Source organism: Trichosurus vulpecula (assembly GCF_011100635.1).
Source record: "Trichosurus vulpecula isolate mTriVul1 chromosome X unlocalized genomic scaffold, mTriVul1.pri SUPER_X_unloc_2, whole genome shotgun sequence".
NCBI classification, from domain to species: domain Eukaryota; kingdom Metazoa; phylum Chordata; class Mammalia; order Diprotodontia; family Phalangeridae; genus Trichosurus; species Trichosurus vulpecula.
This window is the reverse complement of record NW_023494378.1, coordinates 4,076,044-4,096,348: the sequence shown is the minus strand read 5'-3', so window position 1 is coordinate 4,096,348 and position 20,305 is coordinate 4,076,044. Positions and strand designations below refer to the sequence as shown.

Genomic DNA, 20,305 nt, shown 5'->3' with positions numbered 1-20,305 from the left:
ACAATCTAAGTGAAATGGATAAATACTTACAAAAATATAAATTGCCAAGATCAAAAGAAGAGGAAATTGAATATTAAGACAACCATCTTTTAGAAAAAGAAATTGAACAAGCCATAAATGACCTCCCCAAGAAAACTTCCCAGGATTAGGTGGATTTACAAGTGAATTCTATCAAACATTTAAGAAACAATTAATCCTTATGCAATATAAACTATTTTTTTAAGATAAAGAAGTCCTACCAAATCCCTTTCATGACACAAATGTGATTTTGCTACCTAAACCAAGAAGAACAAAAAAACTATAGACCAAATTCCCTAATAAACATCAATGAAAATATTTTAAATAAAAAATTAGCAAGGAAAGTATATCAATATGTCACAAAGATCATGAACTATGACCAGGTAGGATTTATACCACCGATGCAGGACTGGTTCAATATCAGGAAAGCTATAAGTATAATTGACCATATCAATAACAAAAACAATAAAAATCATATCTATATAAATGCAGAAAAAGTTTTTGACAAAATGCAATACCCATGCCTATTAAAAACACAAGGTAACATAATAATAAATAGCTTTTCCTAAACTGATAAGTAATATCTATCCCAAAACCAAGAGCAATCATTCTCTGTAATGGTGGTAAACTTGAAACCTTCCCAATAATATCAAGAAGAAACAAGGATGTTCATTTTCACTACTATTATTCAATATTGTATTAGAAAAGCTAGCAATAGCAATAAGGCAAGAAAAATGAACAAAAATAGGAAATGACAAAACAAAACTATCCCTCTTTGCAGATGAAATAATGGTATACTTAGAAAATAATAAAGACACTACTAAAAAACTAGTTGAAACAATTAACAACTTCAGCAAAGTTACAGAATATAAAATAAACCCACATGGATCATCAGCATTTCTATATATTACCAATGAAGTCCAGCAGGAAATGAGAGAGAAATTCCATTTAAAATAATTGCAGATAATGTAAAATACATGGGAGTCTACCTGCTAAGACAAACCCAGGAAATATATGAACATAGTTACAAGAGTCTTCACAAATAAAGTCAGATCTAAGCAATTGGAGAAAATTAATTGCTCATGGGCAGGTAGAGCCAATATAATAAAAAAATGACAATTCTGCCTAAATTTATTAACTTATTCAGTTCCATACCAATCAAACTACCAAGGAGTTATTTTTAAGAGCCAGAAAAAAAATAACAAAATTTATCTGCAAGAACAAAAGATCAGAATATCAAGGAAATCAATGAAAAAATATAAGAGAAGGCAGCCTAGCAGATTTCAAACTACATAACAAAGCAATAATCATCAAAACAATCTGGATTTGGCTAGGAAATAGAGTGGTGGATCAATGGAATAGATTAGCTACACAAAATACAGTAGTAAATAACCGTAGTAATCTAATGTTTGATAAACCCAAAGATCCAAGCTTTGGGGACAAAAACCACCACTTGACAAAAATTGCTGGAAAAATTGGAAAATAGTTTGGAAGAAACTAGGCATAGAGATCTCATACTGTATGCCAAAATAAAGTCAAAACAGGTATATGATTAGACATAAAGGATGATATATCATAAGTAAATTAGAAGAGCATGGAAAAAATTACTCGTAAGATCTATAGATAAGGGAAGAGTTTATAAATAAGCAGGAAATATAGTGAATAACTGTAAGTAAAATGGATAATCTTGATTACATGAAATTAAAAGGGGTTTGGGTGAAGAAAACCAAAGTAACCAAAATTAGAAGGAAAGCAAGTAATGGAGAGAAAAAATTTTATAGCAAGTTTCTCTGATAAAAACCTCATTTCCCAAATAGAGAACTGATCCAAAATTATAAAAAATTAGAGCCATTCCCCAATTGATAAATCGTCAAAGGATGTGAACAGGCCATTTTCATAAGAATAATGTAAAGCTATTAATGGTCATATGAAAAAATGTTTTAAATCACTATTGATTAGAGAAATGAAAATTAAAATAACTCTAAGGTACCACCTCACCCCTACCAGATTGGCTAAAATGAAAAAAAAAACTGAAAATAATAAATGCTGGAGGGAATGTGGGAAAATAAGTACCCTAATGCATTATTGATAGAGCTGTGAACTGGTCCACCACTCTTGAGAACAATTTGGAAGTACATCCAAAGCTTATAAAACTGTACATACCCTTTGACCCAGCAATACACTACATAGTCTGTATCCCAAAGATATTTTTTAAAGATGGAAAAGGACCTATTTGTACCAAAATATTTATAGCAACTATTTTTGTGGTAGCAAAGAACTGGAAACTGAGGGAATGCTTAACAATTAGAGAATGGCTAAACAAATTGTGGTATATGATTGTGATGGAATAGTATTGTGCTATAAGAAATATTGAGGGAGGTGATTTCAGAAAAACCTGGGATTACCTTTATGAACTAATGCAGTGAAGTGAGCTATACCAGGAGAACAATGTACACAGTAACAACAATATTGTAAGAATGGTCAACTGTAATGGACTTAGCTACTCTGATCAAGACAATGATCCAAAAAAATTCCAAAGGACCCATGATGAAAAATGCTATCCACTTCCTGATGAAGTATGAGTACAGATTGAAGCATACTTTTTTCTACTTTACTTACTTTTCATGACTTTTTGGCAACATAGCTAATACAAAAATATATTTTTCATAACTTCACATGTGTAACTGATATCATATCACTTGCCTTCTCAATGGGTGGAGGAGGAGTGGGATAGAGGGAGGGAATTTGATGCTTAAATTTTTAAATGGATGTTAAAAATAAATAGGTAAAAATAATAAAGTCAGAAGATCATCCTCTAAATACCATTCTTTTTAAGAACTAGAAAAAGAGACACGATGGTCACAGCATGGAACAATCCTTAGGAACTCTTCAATGACTAAATTATACTCCTCTCACCCAATACCATCCTTTCCCCTGTTGCTTGATCTAATTCACTCATTCATTCAACAACCATTTATTAATCAGGTCTCTTCAAATCAAGAACTGAATTATACTACTATCATGTCCAACCCTGGTATAACCAGGGTGGGACATAAATCAAAGGTTGAGAATCAGTTGGGGAGAGTGGTTGTTACCCTTCGCACCAGTCCTGTCCTAACCCATACTTCTCATGTGGTCACCCTTCTCATTCCAAGTTTCTCTGTTAGAACTTTTGCTGCCCACTATTCTTGACAATCACTTTGCCACAATCATTGCAATACTTGCTCACAAGATCCATTACTCCAAAGATTCTGGATTCTTATATCAAACCAACTGTCTAACTGATCAGTAATTAGTGCCTTTTCAACCCTTCCTCCCTCTTTTCTTTTCTGCTCCCTCCTTAGCTTCCCAGTATAAAGAATATATTGTGTCAGGAATAAAGAAAAAAATTCACAAACCAGTTTTCTCAGTTGGATCTGTAGTCACACTCCTCTGGTTGGACATGCGCCGACGAATATCAGGATTCTGATCCAATAGCGTCATTGTGGCTTGTTGCCATGGACACGGCCACTGTAATTGTTCATCATTGGCTCCAGAGATCAGGGAGAAATATATCCCTATGTTGGTCACATCATGTACATCTAACCAAACCTCAAAGGCATAGCCTAGAGGAGAATAAAACGGAGGGCTAACGATGCCTTCATTTGAGTTACTGTGTTGTGAAAAATTGTCTATCTTCCACACATAATGAGGACAACGTATTTCTGAAAGATTGATGTCATCGATGGAGAGACCACCAGTTGTTGTGCCAGTACCTCGAGTTCCTTCAAATACCACCCTGAATTTGGTGGTAACTGCCAATGGTACATGATAGAGTTGCCAGCTCCCAATGGGTGCATCTGTAATAGGAGAGGACCGTTAGCTTTTAGTTCGTGGCCTCCGTGACTAATTGGTAGTTCAAAAGTCAATGATGTTCTAGGTCATGGTTCCATCCACTCTCTGGTCTAAATGTTTTACTTCCCGATATTCATGCCAGATCACATGACCTAAGAGAATGCTTGAGCACATTTCTGGTGATCTATGAAGTCGCCTACACTTTTCTAGGGCCAAACAAGAAGCCATATTCAGCAATCGAGCTCTACCTCTGTGCTGCCTACAAGAATGTAAGAACTAATACTAATAACAGCTAGAATTTAAATAGCACTTTACGATTTGCAAAGCACTTTACAAATAGCTCATTTGATCCTCACCACAACATTGAGAGGCAGGTGTTATTATTAGTCCCATTTAACAGAGGAGAAAACTAAGGTGGACAGAAGTTAAATGCCTCACCCAGGGTTACACAGCTAGCAAGTGCCTGAGCCTGGATTTGAACTCAGGTCTTTGAACTACCCTACCAAGTCAGATAAATGGCCCTTCTATCCTTGTACTTACCTCAGTTTGACAATCACATCCAAGACTGTTTTGAAGAAGAGTGTCCTGGGGGCAGCTAGGTGGCTCACTGGCCCTGGAGTTAGGAGAACCTGAATTCAAATCTGGCTGCAGACACTTGACACATTTACTAGCTATGTGACCTCGGGCAAGTTACTTAACCCCAATTGCCCTGTCTTCCCCCCTCAAAAAAAAGAGTATCCTGATAGGATCAAAGGTTTAGGACTTAAAAGGAACTTTACGGCAACTCATTCATTTTATAGATCAGAAAGCTGTTTACAGGAGTTAGATGGCTTTCCCTTACCATCAGCTAGTAAGCAGCAGTGCCATAATTGGAACTCAGGTCCTTGGATCCCTACTCCATCACCCTTTCTACTACACCATGATATTCATCTCCTGTAGCATTATCTTCAGGGTTCAGTGTTTGAACCAGAATATCCCTGACTCTCTTTTTGTAGTCCCATCATGTTCAAAGTTAGCTAAACATTCCATAAGACTTTGGGCCTACACAGAACCCTAAGATCCTACTAACTTGAAAGTCCTAGAAATGTACGAATTCCTGGGGGAAAAATATGGCAAGTTTACTACCAGCTACCCAGTAATAATACACAGATTGATATCAATCCTTAAAAAGATTACTTTCTGAAATCTTGCTCCCTAGAAACTCACCTCGATATCTTGGTGTTTGGGCAATTTACCTGGCCTATTGGCCAGGAGGAAGAAGGAAATAAGCATTTCTTAAGCATCTACTACGGGCCCTGGGAGGCAACTACTCTTACTCCCATTTTCTAGCTTAGAAAACTGAAGCAGATGGAGGTTAAAAGACTGGCCCAGGGTCACAAACGTAATAAGTACCTGAGGTTAGATTTCAACTCAAGTCTTCCTGACTCAAACCTCAGTGTTCTATCCGCTGCTCTACCACGCACTCTAAGTTAATCTATATGGAAGTAGATATCTTGATATAGGGTATAGTGATACAGTGGATACAATGCAGGACCTGAAGTGAGGAAGACTCATCTTCCCGAGTTCAAATCTGGCCTTAGACACTTAACTAACTGTGTGACTCTGGGTAAGTCACTGAACCCTGTTTGCCCCAGTTCCCTCATCTGTCAAATGAGCTGAAGAAGGAAATGGCAAGTCACTCCAGTATCTCTGCCAAGAAAACCCCAAATGGGGTCATGAAGAGTCAGACATGACTGAAACGACTGAACAATAACAAAAACCTTGATATGGAGTTATAAACAGAGTGAGGAAGGAGATGAGGAATCTCCTAGACCAGGGCCAGGGAACCTGCGGCCTTGTGGTTACATGTGGCCTTCTAGGTCCTTGAGTGCAGCCTTTTAACTGAGTCCAAGTTTTACAAAACAACTCCTTTTCTTAAGGGGATTTGTTCTGCAAAGTTTGGATTTGGTCAAAGGACCACACTTGAGGACCTAGAAGGCCATGTGTGGCCTCCAGGCCTCAGGTGCCCCACCCCTGTTCTAGACCAACCCCTGCCCAAATCATTAATTCTAGCTGCAACATCCCCGGAAGTGATCCTTCAATATCTGCTTCAAGATCTTCAGTGATAGGACACTGTACTGTTTGTACCCTCTCTCCAATGCAGTCCAATCTATTTTTTAACTTTTCTAATTGTTAAAAAAAAATTTCCTTTGGTTCTTCATAAAACCAGTCCTTCCTTGCTAGTGTACTATGCCCATCTCCCTTGGATACCACCATATACTATGCCCTCTTACCTTGCTCCCTCTCACCACATCCCCAAGAGGAGGAAGGGCAGGGTTGTGGAAAAAGGCCTCCCATAAATCCCTAGCCAGTCAAGAACTGAACTGAGGAACTCACGTCAGGGAAGCACTAAACAGAAATGAACACTATAAAATGAGAGGCATCATGGCATTTTATCTAGAATCAGCCTTGGAGTCAGGAAGGCCTACTTTCAAGCCCAGTCTCTAAGGCATACTTGTTATGTGGCCTTGGGCAAGTCTTTGAAATGCGCCCAGGCAACTCTCTAAGGTAAGAAATCCAGTGCTGTGGCTGATTTGAATGGGTGAGGGAGGGGAGGATTTCCTTACCAGAAGTCCCCTACAAACGGCAAAACCACAGGTGCAGACCAAAATAAGATAAAATCAAGGGGGCATAACTGGCACTTGGTAAGGTGCTTAACTAGCAAGACAGATTCCCCTCTACTATAGAAAATTACTACCTAGCCACACTCTATACTAGACTAAAGGGGTTTCCAGAGTCCATCAGGTTTCAGTCATCCTGAACCCTGAATTATTCAAGAGACAGCAGTTTGAGACTGAACCTCAAGCCCTGGAAGGAAAAGTTCTAGAAAGGGTCCTTTAGTCTCTTGTTAATCGCAAGACCTTTAGGTCAATTGCTTGTTCTCTGATTTGTAAAAAATGGCTGTCAGGAAAAGAAACAGATGTTTGGTATCACAAACCTGAGCAAGGAAAAGAGAAGGCAGAATAAAAAAAAATCAAAGTCCTGAACCAGGTAATCACTAGGGTCACTTCCAGCTCAGAATCCCACATGCATCTCAAACCATCAGAAGACCGAAGCATAGTGTTATAAAGGAGGAAAGGCCAGAACGTGTTGAAGAAAAGGAAGCAAAGAGCCACAGAAGGTCTCAGATCAAAGTCAAGTGTAATTATGTGAGGATGAAATCTCCTACCTTTCACTTCAGCCACCAGAGTGAGGGAGCTATCACCATTGTCTGAGGTATACTCCCTGACGTAGATCTTGAGCTGGTCATCAGTGCTACCACTGCTGTAGTAAAAAACCTGCAAGCACTGAAATTCTCTCTTGGGATAAAATATGCAGCTTTCCAGGATCGCCTTTTCCCCTACGTTCACAGAGCTGCTGTCAAAGTGCATAAAGAAGCCGGAGTCTGCGAGAAGACAAAGAAGAGATTAGACACTTGAAGACCCTGGCTTTAGAAGAAAAAATTTCACAAGTGGGTGTACTTAATATTAATACATGAAACCATCAACAACTCATTATTTTTGTTCATATCCTACAACCTAAGTTACAGTCAAGACTTGGAAAATTACCTCATTGAGTCACTGCTAAATAAAATATTAGTCACACATGTGGAGGGGGAAGACATTTACAATACCAAAACACTCTGCTTTTACATGGCTTCTTGCCTAACCACGTTTGGCAAGGGGGGAAACTGAGGCAAAAGGCAATCACAAGTACCAACATATTAAAAATCTAGTGTGTCATTTTACATCCTGCAGCCATGCAGAGTTCAGCTGGTTCAGGTGTGTGCTGGTAAATATTTGGGGCAATATCCCATACACATGACACGTTTTTAAAGTTTCATCTGCATTAACATTTTTCTCTATTATTTTCTTAAATCAATCTTTTTTCTTAAGTCAATTTTTCCTAAGTCAATCTATTTTCTTAAGTCAACTAGACAATCAGCAAAAACAAAAAATAAAGTCCTCATCGGTAGTGTTTCTTGATTCCTCGTGATACCTGAGTAGCCAGCTATTGCTAGAAAAACCCTGCCCCCAGCCCCTAACTGCAAACCCCAGTCTGCATAAGAAAAAAACAGACTGAGGTCCGAGTGTCCCGGGCCCCTAAGACATTTCCAAGGAATGTAAGCTAATTACCAGGAAAGCCTAACGATCTTCCTTTGTCTAACTGAGTAGGCTGAGAGACAAACTCTATCTCTCGCCTCAACAAACCCAGCTGGAACATCACTCGGTCTGCCTATGGCCTTGAAGGATGAAAGCCTCAGCCCCAGATATTCTTTTGAATTATATGACTGTTCCTAGCTCTTATCTCATGAGTCATGTTGTGGGATGTATGGCAAACTGGACACAGAGATTCTGGGTTGTAATTCAGTTGACACTTAGTCAGCTGTCTGATATGTTGTATCTACAATCTATTAAGGAGTTTCCTTTGATCATGGTCATTGTGATACCTGAGTAGCCAGCTATTGCTAGAAAAACCCTGCCCCCAGCCACTAACTGCAAACCCCAGTCTGCATAAGAGTGTCCTGGGCCCCTAAGACATTTCCAAGGAATGTAAGCTAATTACCAGGATGGAAGCCTTGGCCCTAGACATTATCTTGAATTATATGACTTTTGCCTTATCTTGAGCCTTCCTAGCTTCAAGAGTTATGGCAAACGTTGGAGACAGAGATCCTGGGTTGTAATTCCAATTGACACTTTGTCAGCTATCTGATATGTTGTATTTACAATCTATTCAGGAGGTTCCTCTAATGTATCATGGTCATAAAAAGTGAAATAACACAGGCTTGCTGAGTCTGCAAAGTAACATACGTAAACTTCAAGAGATAATTAAGCACTGAATCCTGTATTGTCTATATAAACTACCCTCTCGGTTTAAACGGGGTCATTTGCTATGGGAATTTTCCCCGGATGACCGCCGGCTAATAAACTTCTCCATTCAAAACTTACACTCTGTGGCGTGTCTCACTCGCTTCTGGTATAACATTTTGGAGGCCCCAGCGAGATGAGGCGGTATTTCGTGTTACCGCCCTGGAGACACACACAGAATTCCGGACCTCAACAGGGAGTCTCTGCCCCCGATCCACCTTCTCTCACTTCAGAGGGCCGGCTCCTGGGGATTTCTTTTCCTAGGACTCTGATGTGGGGAGATGGTCTCGGAGAATGGGCTCTTTGCTGACTCGTCCCTTTTCGGCCTTCGGAGAAGATCTGGTTTCAAATCCTCTAGAGGTAAGGTTCCGTTCTGGGGCTAGCCATCTGGTCTCTGTTGTCACGCTACCTGGACGCAGGAATACGCGTGTTCAGAGTGCGGGGGGTGTGTGAAAATTGAAAGCATCTGTTCTGTATATCCCTGAAGGGAAAATCTGGTTTATTTTTCTTTTCTCTAAGGGGACCTGGTTTAGCTTTCAATCTGATCCACCCAATCTGGTTCTGTTCTGTGTCTTCTATGTTTTAAATTTTGTCCTAAGTTCTGTACGTTTTGGGTTTGTCTGTGTCCGTGTGTCAATTGTGAAAATGTCTATGTTTTGTTTTTTTAAAAAAACTTGTAACACAGGCAGCCAGAGATTCCAGGCTGCAACTAGGGAAACAAAGATTTTTTCTCCCCTTGTGGTTCTATTTGTGGCCGAATTGGAGCTACAACGGAAGGAAAAAGGGTTAAAATTTTGGCAAATTCTGGGTTTTAATTGTTAAAAAGTTTGGAAATTGGTTGGTTGAATTCCGGGAGAGGGAACTCCTGAAATTGTAAATTCATTCCAGGAGCTCCTCTTGCTGAAAGACCTCCTCCCAATGAATGCCTTCTGGCTAAAACCTCTGTTAAAGTTTTCTATGGGACTCTCGCATTTGTCTTTGTCCCTGATCACAGTTGGGAGGGAATCTTCTCCCTTAGATTCTAGTACAAAAGGTTTTTTAGGAGTAAGCAAGGAGTGAAGTTTACTTCATTGAGATTTTTCACCATTGTTATCCTGTCTCAGGGCTGCAGTAAAAGTTAGAGCAGATAAAAACAAACTCCTCTCCTCTCAGATCAGATTAGAAGAACGCAGGAGAGCTGTAGGGAAAACTTAAATCACCCTTCCCCACCCGGTAAAAAGGAGGAGAAGGACAGAAATTCACAGACTGACAGTCAGTCCTGTGCCCCTGGGTACCTTCGTAGCCCATCCTTCTGGTAAAGCTTGGAAATGCCATCCAGGTCCTTTGCATCTTGCCCACTCTGTCCTCAGAAGCTGCAAACTGCCCTAGGCTCAGTAACTTCTGCGGTCATGGGGGAAGGGCGAGGTAGATGGATTTGGACTTTCTGCCTCCCAGAATTGTCACCATTGGGATACCAGCTTCTGCTCTAGGTAACTTCACATTTTTGTTCCAATTGCAAACTGTATTTTAATCTCTGTTTGACCTGTTTCCTGATTTGCAAAGGGAAATAATAATGATGGTTGTTTATATTTTAGACACAACATTATTATCTCTCTGATTTCATGTGATTGTTAACCTTTGAAGTAGTTTTTTGGATACCAAAATAATAAGTTGAATAATTTCTATATGTGATAAAATTTGGAACTGTTATATGTGGTTGTCACAAGTGAATAATTAATAATACTGATATTAACCATGAGAACACACTTTCCGTGTGAGAAAGTTTTTATGAGCATATATCTGGTGGTTTAAAGACGAGATGGAAGATTCTCTGTGCATAGAGGTTTAGAAATTTGCTCACCTAAATTGATAAATGGGCTCTGAATTAAGGGGTGGTTAGATTCTAAAAATAATAAAAGCTGGGAGAGTATGTAATTGATTATTCACTTGAAATGTTTGAGGTACTTTGGGTCAAGAATTAGGAAAGAAAGAGAGAAAACTTGTATGGGGAAATTTAGGTGGGGGGGATGTTGCTCCTGGCCACATCCCTCCCCCCACCCTCCACATTGAAAGACTGTGGAAGCTGAAGCTAAAAGAAACTTGTTACCTGATTGAGAATATACAGTTAAATAAATAAAGTGTATTTAAGATATTAATGTATTGATATATGTTATGCATGTATATTAATATATTAATATAGAAATACCAAAATTAATAGGATCAATAATTCCTATATGTGATAATCTGGAATTGCAATCTGAAATTTATTGTTTTTGTACTTCTAAAATTATATTTCTAAAATTCTTAGATTTTGTAATTTGAAAAGACTATTATGCGATTTTAATCTGAGTTTGATATATGTGAATTGAGTGCTCTTAGAGGATGTGATGAGAATTTGGTAATTTTAAACTGTCATATTTGGTTTAGAAATGTACTTACCTAGACAGACATGAGTAGTTCAAACTTTACACACATAATAATGTTTAGGGCTTAAAGTTGCGTTAGGTTAAGAAGCTGGACAATTGCTGTAACTTAAAGAATTATGAACTTCCAAGTTTTGTCTTTATTTAAAAGGAAGTTCAATTGAAATTGTTTTTTCTATAAGTCAGGAATTTGTGCAGAGGCCTTTTGGGTTCTCTTGTGAACTGTTAAAGTATGGTTTTATAAACAGCAATGTTTTCTTTTACTATGCTAAGAGTATTGGGCCTTAGAAATTAAGAATGTTACCACTAGTGATTAAAATTCCTCTTGTAATCTAGAGGTTAGATTAAGAATTGTACTTAATTAAGAAATTGAGGTTGTTAACTGAACTGAGGACATTTAGATATTCAATCTTGTGAAAGTTTTCAGGATAGAGGGATTCCTATGGACAAAGTTTTTAAAGGTCCTGGTAAACTTTGTTATTGTAATAAAAGCTAACTTAATTGGGTATAGAAACTAAGTGTTATCCCCATTACAACATCTTTTTGACTAAGGAACTTGTAATATCTAGGAATTCTGGGCAATATTTGAGAATGAGGCACCAACTTAGTTAATGAATTCCAGCATTTAAGGGTTAATTTGCTTTAAGGAAAAAGAAGGAGATGTCTATCATTTTAAAAATATATATATTTATATATGTTAATCTGGAGGTTTATGGACTAATTTGTGAATGAATCCAAATGTTTAAAGGTTATTTTGCTTTAAGAAGGAAGGGGGAGGGGCAACAATTACTGGGATTTGAGTTTTTACTGAAAGAAAGAACAGCAGGGGTCTCAAACCTGGCTTTTTAAAGTCAGCAAAGGTGATGTTTTTAGGATAAGATTAGGTTTCGAGGAGGATGTGGGTCTTAAGGATACAGTTCTTATTAGTGAAGCTTGCCATCTGATGGGAAAGAACCCACCCTCAGGGGGAGATGATGTGGCAGATCTCTTTAATCAGAAATAAGCAGGTAGTGACAAAAGGGAAGTTATCTGCCAGAATGTGTTACCGTTGTGAAAGAAGTTGTTTTAAAAAATGGGAAATTGGATAAATGCAAATATGTAAAATCTTGTTGTTTTAATCAAATGACTGGTTATATTGGTACTCTTCTATAGTCAAATGAAAGATAATATGGTTTCTAAAGTGTTAATGAGAATAATTAGAAAGGAAAGAGAAGTTTTATGATGTAGGGTTGAATCATTATCCCATAGACTAAGGCTGGGATTTTAAAGTTATATTGTATTTATGCGAGATAGAGTTCTTGGATGTTGTGAGGTGATTAAGAGCAATTAGGTATTGACACAAATAGTGTAATTAATTACTGTGACTAAATCAGAGACATCTTCAGTTTAGGCAAACAATTCTAGAAGTATTTTGGAAAATGTTTTTGTGATTTTAAGCGAGAGTTAGAGCTTAACAATGTGTATAAGACTCAATTCCTGAAGTGTTCCTTTTTTCCTCCAGAAGGAATTAACAGGGACAAATCCATCAACTTGTGAGGTCAGTCATTAACCGCTTTTGTTTGTTTAAGCAAACTGGAATGGGATTCCAGTATACACAGTTATGTCAGTAAAAAGTACTAACTTATGAGTTGTTTTGTATTATGGTTGAAACGTAAAGGGACACTGAGTAATAGGTTGGAAAGGTAAATAAAAGCTTGAGGGGATACGAAAGGCAGATGAGAAAGTTAGGGGACAAACGGGAGTTAGCTAAGCCTCCCCTGTCCTGAGAATGATAGTTTCAGATGGTTTTAACAAGTTGGGAAAGAGTGTGAGGAAGTATTTAGAAGCTGGAAATGTTATGTAGCTTGATTTGTTAATTATTAGCTCAATGAAATTTGGGCAGTCTCATGTGAAGGATATTTATTTGCTATTTAAGATTTTATGGGACTACAATTTAATATTGTTTTAAGCTCTGATTACAGGTTTAGGTCACGTGAAGCCAGTGGTAGTATGGCGGGAATTGCAAGCTGAGAACTTGAAAGGTCTGTGCCTGGGAAAAAGTCTTGAAGACGACCTTGGACACAGCCTAGGTAGGATCTTCCTGACTCTATTTCCCAATTCTGCTATTTCCTTTCTGAAAAGGAAAGTCTCCACCTGATTAAGCCCTGCTTTCAGCACTGGTGACTATAAGATTGGCTATCAGATATGACTGGTGCCTGGAATCAAACAGAGCTGAGGAAGTTCTTTCCTTCTGTTAAGATATATGACATAGTCCCTCATTTCTTTCATAGCAAATTTATATCAACAAGAAGTTTTGTAAGCACTATGCTAAATCTATTAGGTAATAGAAGAATATTGAAATATCTCTGAGTTATTATAATAGGATACAGGTATGAATAGCTTACAATTTTAACCTATGTTCATGGCCAAATAAAACATTGAAATAATATAGGGATAACATCCTCCAAAAGGGGAAAATGATTAGGCAAAGCAAATAAGGCAAAGATGTAATGAGATCAATGTCTAGGAGAAGGAAGAGATAGCAAATTTTGAAAAAGGCAATTCCCCTAAGAATTATATACAGATGTGTATGGCTGGCTCCATAATTTATCAGTTCTGGAAATTCGAGCTGATAAGTATGTTTTGGTAACAAGATCTTAAATGTGGATTTTTGCACAAGGAAGTTGTATGAGATATTGTTACAAGTGAAATTATATCTCCTTTGTAAGGTATCTGTCTGATGATTTTAAAGGAATATGAGTTCAATTTATGGTTGGACCTTCATATTTTAAAGGATTCTTATACCAGGTACAAAATTTAGGTAAGGACAGAAACAGTAGATGATATATGAACTGAAATACTCTGAAGTTAAAAGGAGAACCAAATTTAAGCGATTGTACTAAGTTATGTTAAGTTAGAATTGTTTGAGAATTTCTAGATCTGAACCAGAGAAGCAGAACTCTCTTTTACTATCTAGGTATTGTATTTGTTTGAACTTAGCCCTGCATGGCTGGGACCTATGTTGTGCTGTTTTTCTCTCAATTATCAAATCATATGTATTCTGGGAGCTCCTATCAGACCTGACTACTTCTACAGCTGCCAACTTGTGGATGGACTCCTTGATCCTTCTGTCACATCTGCCCCTGGTCCCAAGTGGACATCTGAGCCCATAGGACACCTTGCCCTCCGGTTTCAAAGGAGCCTGAAGGGAACAGCATCAGATGCAGGCAGCCCCTCCCGAGACTCTGGACCAGAATCTGTACGAAGGACAACTCTCTTTCTGAGTCCCTTGCGTTCCCAAGACTGTTTACTTGTACCTTTGGTGTCTTTAGCTTATTTTACTTAAGTTCTCTAGTTTCCCCATTGTGCTCCCTACTGATCCCCCTTGCAACTTGCTTCCCCTGCTTGTTTACGAGTAGTTTATAATTACTGTCCATCTCTGGGGATGTCCAAACACAGAAAGAAAAAAACCCTGAATCCACCTAGATAAGGATTTTTAGAACTTTTAAGGTAGAGTTTTTTTTTTCCATACCTTAATTGGTCTTCAGGCGAAACCTTCAGTTTGCCTTTGACCAAAAGGGGGAAATGTGGAATGTTTTATACCATTTTGTAGCCTGAATTAATGAGTAACTGGAAGAAGATCCAGGACCTGCGCTTCTTTGTTCTCTAAACTTGATCAGGAAATACCCCTACCTCTGTTGACAAGGCCAGATCAGACTTACTTAAGGATATTTTTCCCTTGTTAGTCATTGAGGGATGAGACCCTAATCCTGAGAGGAGCACCTTGCTTAATATTTTACAGGTATATACTTTAACTGACCTTTGTCAAAACTCTTGTCTTTACAAACTTTTCACTTGGCATGTTGATGAAGGGAGAGCACAGGCTTTGGGAGTCCTAACGCAGTCCTTAGTTGCCTAAGCCAGTTGCCTGTTTAAAAAAACAATTAGACTCCCTGGCTGCTACAGCCACTCTAATTGAAGAAGCTTCTGAATTTCTACGTGAGCCTTGCCCTCTATTGTTACTTTATGCATGCCTTCAGTTACTTCCCAAACCCCTGCTTTACAGGATGCGTTTAGGGAATTTTTACTGCAAGTTTTTCACCTGGCACTAGCCTAAGCTGATATTGAGTGATTTTCAGGGGACCAATGTCCCCCCTGGCTCACCATCCTGCTAGCACTTTGGCTGGCCCCCCCTCATTTTATTGATCCTGTCTGTAACTATAGGTTCCTGATTACTTTCTCAGATCCCCAACCTTATTCGTTCTCATGTTAATTCTGTCCCTGTCTTAGTGGCCCAAACCTCAGGTGCTCTGAATCAAGTCATTCCTTTTCAAATATTTGAAATGTTCCATAAAAGAAGTGGGAGATGTGATACCTGAGTAGCCAGCTATTGCTAGAAAAACCCTGCCCCCAGCCACTAACTGCAAACCCCAGTCTGCATAAGAAAAAAACAGACTGAGGTCCGAGTGTCCCGGGCCCCTAAGACATTTCCAAGGAATGTAAGCTAATTACCAGGATGAAAGCCTCAGCCCCAGACATTATCTTGAATTATATGACTTTTACCATATCTTGAGCCTTCCTAGCTTCAAGAGTTATGGCAAACGTTGGAGACAGAGATCCTGGGTTGTAATTCCAATTGACACTTTGTCAGCTATCTGATATGTTGTATTTACAATCTATTCAGGAGGTTCCTCTAATGTATCATGGTCATAAAGAGTGAAATAACACAGGCTTGCTGAGTCTGCAAAGTAACATACGTAAACTTTAAGAGATAATTAAGCACTGAATCCTGTATGGTCTATATAAACCACCCTCTCGGTTTAAACGGGGTCATTTGCTATGGGAATTTTCCCCAAATGACCGCCGGCTAATAAACTTCTCCATTCAAAACTTATACTCTGTGGCGTGTCTCACTCGCTTCTGGTATAACACCTAAAGCATAAATGTTACATTGAAAATTAGGCTCCAAGTTGGAGCTCCTTCCAAATCTGCAAACAAACACACATCTCATGCCCTCCACAGCAGGAGAAGAAGTGCTCTGTGACTGTGCCCCTAAGGGTACATACCCATCAGGAATATGAGAAAGGGACAAGGAAGATCAAAAGAGGAAAGGGGCTCCAGAGGGGTCCAAACTGCATGAAATGTTTCACTTTCTGAGCCTCAGCTTTCTCATTTGTAAAAATTTTCAGGTTTATAAAACTGCTAGATGTTCTCAAAGTTCCTTTCTGCTCTAATGTTCTATCACTATCATTCAAATTCCTCAGCCTTCTGAGTAAAAGCTACCCCAGGGAGATCATGGGGCTAGTCAGAGTGGGTTGTTTGTTTCCTAACTAAATATAGGTTTCTTCATTAGTTTTTGCTCAGCACCTGCTATGTTCAAAGTGAAGCCTGAGATCTATAAAAATATGGTTCCTGCCCTTTATAAGTTCACATCTTTTGTCAGAAACATAGCTATAGAAGGTTAAAAATGTCTTTTCAAATTATCTCGGACTGCAAACAATAACTATTCTCAAGCAAAAGAAAAAAAAACTGAGTCCAGACACTTGCTTCAGCCTGTCCTCCCCTAAATTTCCTGTTTCCCTACCCCCTCCACGCAAGAGTAATTTGCCCTTTCACTTGTCATATTCTCCCCTGATTACCCAAGATTATTCCCTGAGAAGGTTAAGAATGGGAGCACCCAAGGCCCTCTCTTTGGATAGATTACAGTTTATAAAGTAGTAATTACTTATGACTTTACAGTGAAAAGAACATTGTCTCAATAACCAAAGAACAACGAATTCAAATCCCACCTAACACACTTACCCTGGGACCTGGAGCAAATCAGTTACCTCTCCTCCACCAAAGTTTACTCAGCTGTAAAATGAAGGGGTTAACCAAAATGGCCTCTGAGACCCCTTCTAGCTCTGAACCTCTAGGCCTGGATTCTGTCTCTCTTAGTGTTCTGACCTAGTCATTTGAACTCATAATATAACAGCCCTAAATTTTGGCATCTGGTTTTATGTTTGTTATCAATAACAGAGACACCAAGTTTGGAACTCGCAATGTGGTATTTTAAGACCACTTTAGCCCAAATAAAACTGCAAAGGGAAACATGAAATAAATAAATGATGTGTCTTCTGCCAAGATTTTTCACTTGTTTTGATCATCTAAGGAAAATATATATATACATTTCTCTCTCTCTCTCTCTCTCTCTCTCTCTCTCTCTCTCTCTCTCTCTCTTTTTCTCTGTCCCTTATACATACGTGCATGTGCTCTCACACACACATACACACACACACACACACACACACACACACACATGAAATCGCTGAAGATAATCTCCTCAGTTTGCAAGCCTAAGATCTGAACTACAGATCAAAAATCTAGACCTCTGAGGGCATCAAGTCCAACTCCCTAATTTTACCAATTAGGAAACTGAGATTCAAGGGGTTTAAGTGACCTATAGATAGTAAAATCACAGAGGGATTTGAACCCAGAATCTTCTAAAGCTAGAGCCACTGTTTTTTGACCTTACCATAGTCCAAACTCAGTGAAATGTTACATATACAGAAAGGTAAGGAAGAAATCCTTAATCATCTCAATTTACTACAGTAACAAGTCATGTTCCCAAATCACTCTTATTATGCATTTAAGAGTACACAATAAATCTAATAACACATGCAGAACTTTGAAATAAGACCCCATTCTTTAGATGACATTCATCCTCTTCCTTTAGGGGAGCAGCCTGACGTAGGAGATAAATTTCCGGGACTGGGAAGCAGGAAGACGTGAGTTCTTATGAGGCTTCAGGCACTTAGTATCTGTGTGACCCTGAGCATGTCACCCAAACTTTGTGAACTTTGGTTCTCTCATCTGTAAAATGAAGAGGTTGAACTGGATGCCCCCTGAGGTCATTTGCAGCTCTAACTTTATGATCATATCATAGATATGATATGACTATGCTGATAAAAGCAAAGGCTGAGAGGGCTACTGAAGAAAGCAAGAGCCATTTCTGTCCCACCCATGGTAGTTACCTTTGCACTTGCCCTGATGTGACTGATCAGTGTCAGGCCCACCAGACGCCTGTGAAACCCTCTGCCAGTCACCATTATCTTCTGAATTTTGAATCATGCCACAGATATTTTCCAGTTCGAAATCACATGAGTCCAAAAAGGTTAAGGAAGAATCTAGAGAAGATAAAAATCATTGAAGGACTCTCTAGTCAGAATTTTTATTCTATTTTTAGAATAACTAAAACTATTTTTAGTCCATTGTATAACTGAATTGAAGAAGAAGGAAGGCAGCCCAGCAAGTCTTGGGCAGTGAGTTCCCTAAGAAGCTCTGATTAATGCCAGCTCACATAGCCAAAATAGGATGGCATCCCACAGCTAAGTAGAGCTGCCCTAACTTGGAGCTGTTCATTAAGGGATGTGTTGAATCAAGGCATACTTCCTTCAATCCTTCTCAAATTACTGAGCTGACTGAGCAATAGTCCAACTTCTTTCATTACTCCTCCTCAGGAATCTATACATTTCATTGTCACCCAGGTACTGTTTGAAAACAGCTTTCAATATGTCAAAAATTCCTGGTCCAGGAGCAGTCCTTCATAAACCTGTCTGATAGATCCCGATGTCAAATTTACATTTGCAAGAGCAAATAGGAATCCATATATTCCACAAAGCACAAGATGTGTTTTCAGATCAGAAAGATCGATTTAGAAAAATACCTTTGAGTCATCCTTGTAACCATATAGTATTTAAGGGAGTCAGTGCAGTGCAGTGGCTGGAGGGCTAGTCTGGAAATCAGGAGTATCTATAGTCAAGTCCTGCTTCTGACACCTAGGCCTTGTGTTAGTCAATCATCAATTAGCAATTTATTACTATTAAGCACCTCTTACATGCAAGACACTGTTCTAAGCACCTAGAACACAATGAAAAGCAAAAAACCCCAAACATCCCCTGATCTCAAGTCTCATGGGCAAATCGTTTAGCCTCTCAGAACCCCAAGGCAGCACTCTAAGACTATAAATTATAGAACAGACAACAAGCTACACTGGTAGAGTTTTCTCACTAGGAGAGAGTTCTTCTGCCAACGAAATCTCATCCCAATAAAACTGTCCAATAATAGCTCACAGTCACGTGGTGATTTATAGTTTATACAGCCTTTCTCACAATAAACTTGTGAGCTTCTGGTACAAATATCCCCATTTTACAGAGGCAGATACTGAGGAAAGTGACTTCCTAAAATGACATAGTCGATAAATGGCAGAGCCACAACTTGGTTCTTGTTTTTCTGACTTCAAGCCCACTGCCCCAAACTGCCTACCTAAAACACTATGTAGCTATAATGTAGATTTTAATTCCAATTATTCTTTCTCCATTTTTCATTATGACTAAACTTTTCCCAATTGCAAGAACCAAGCAGGCTGAAACTTTTCCAAACTGAGCTGGGGGAAACAGCCATGGTTCCCTAGAGGCCAGGATACTTACAGCAGTTGTAGAGCCGACTCAGTTTCTCAAGGTCATAATCGCTGAAATCCATTCGTTGTCCGATCACATCCAAGAAGTCAGGGATCTTGGTCACGATTGTTGGTTCTGTTCCATTTTGGAAGGCAGTTTTGCTGTAGTGCATCATGGATATGTAGTCATAGGGAACATTCAGAGAGTCTGATACCGTGTCATCATAAGTATTGAAATTGTGCTCCTTTCCTAAAATAAAAATAATATTAAATAACATAAAAAACATAAAATATAAATAATATTAAATTTTTAAAGTTTAGAGTTTATGAACCTTAACTTATCCTATAGCAAATGCAAGGTAGCTGTGAATAGTATCCTCTTACATAGTTCTCTTTGATACGCCTCTGATTTCATCAGTGTGAGGTGCTCCCAGTGAGAAAGCTGCCCCCACTGGTGCAGATCAGCAGCCTAAGTCTAACTTATGGCCTTAGAGAATTACTCGGGGGCTCTGAGAGGCTCAATGACTTGTCCTTTGTCATAGAGCTAGTATATATCAGAGGCCGATCTTGAATTCAAGTTTTCCTGACTCCCAGGCCCACACTCTAACCACTATACTGTGTTGCATGGTACTATATAGCACGACATTTCAAAGTGTGTGGTATGTACTCCATATGCAATACAACATAAATGTGGGGGTTTTGGTTTTATTTGTTACCCATGGTAGGGTTTTGATTGGATCTCCTCAAGG

At 38.8% G+C, this 20,305-nt stretch overlaps 1 protein-coding gene across 1 annotated transcript in view; it reads right to left on the bottom strand.

Annotated features, from left to right (window-relative positions):
• Positions 1-20,305, bottom strand: part of LOC118833158 (meprin A subunit beta-like) — an 83,816-nt gene that overhangs the window by 20,345 nt on the left and 43,166 nt on the right. Inside the window, exons 5-8 of the mRNA XM_036740555.1 lie at positions 19,588-19,806; positions 18,133-18,285; positions 7,061-7,276; positions 3,417-3,857 (exon numbers count right to left, since the gene is read on the bottom strand). Coding sequence (XP_036596450.1) covers positions 3,417-3,857; positions 7,061-7,276; positions 18,133-18,285; positions 19,588-19,806 — 1,029 coding nt within the window. The remainder of the gene's footprint in view (positions 1-3,416; positions 3,858-7,060; positions 7,277-18,132; positions 18,286-19,587; positions 19,807-20,305) is intronic.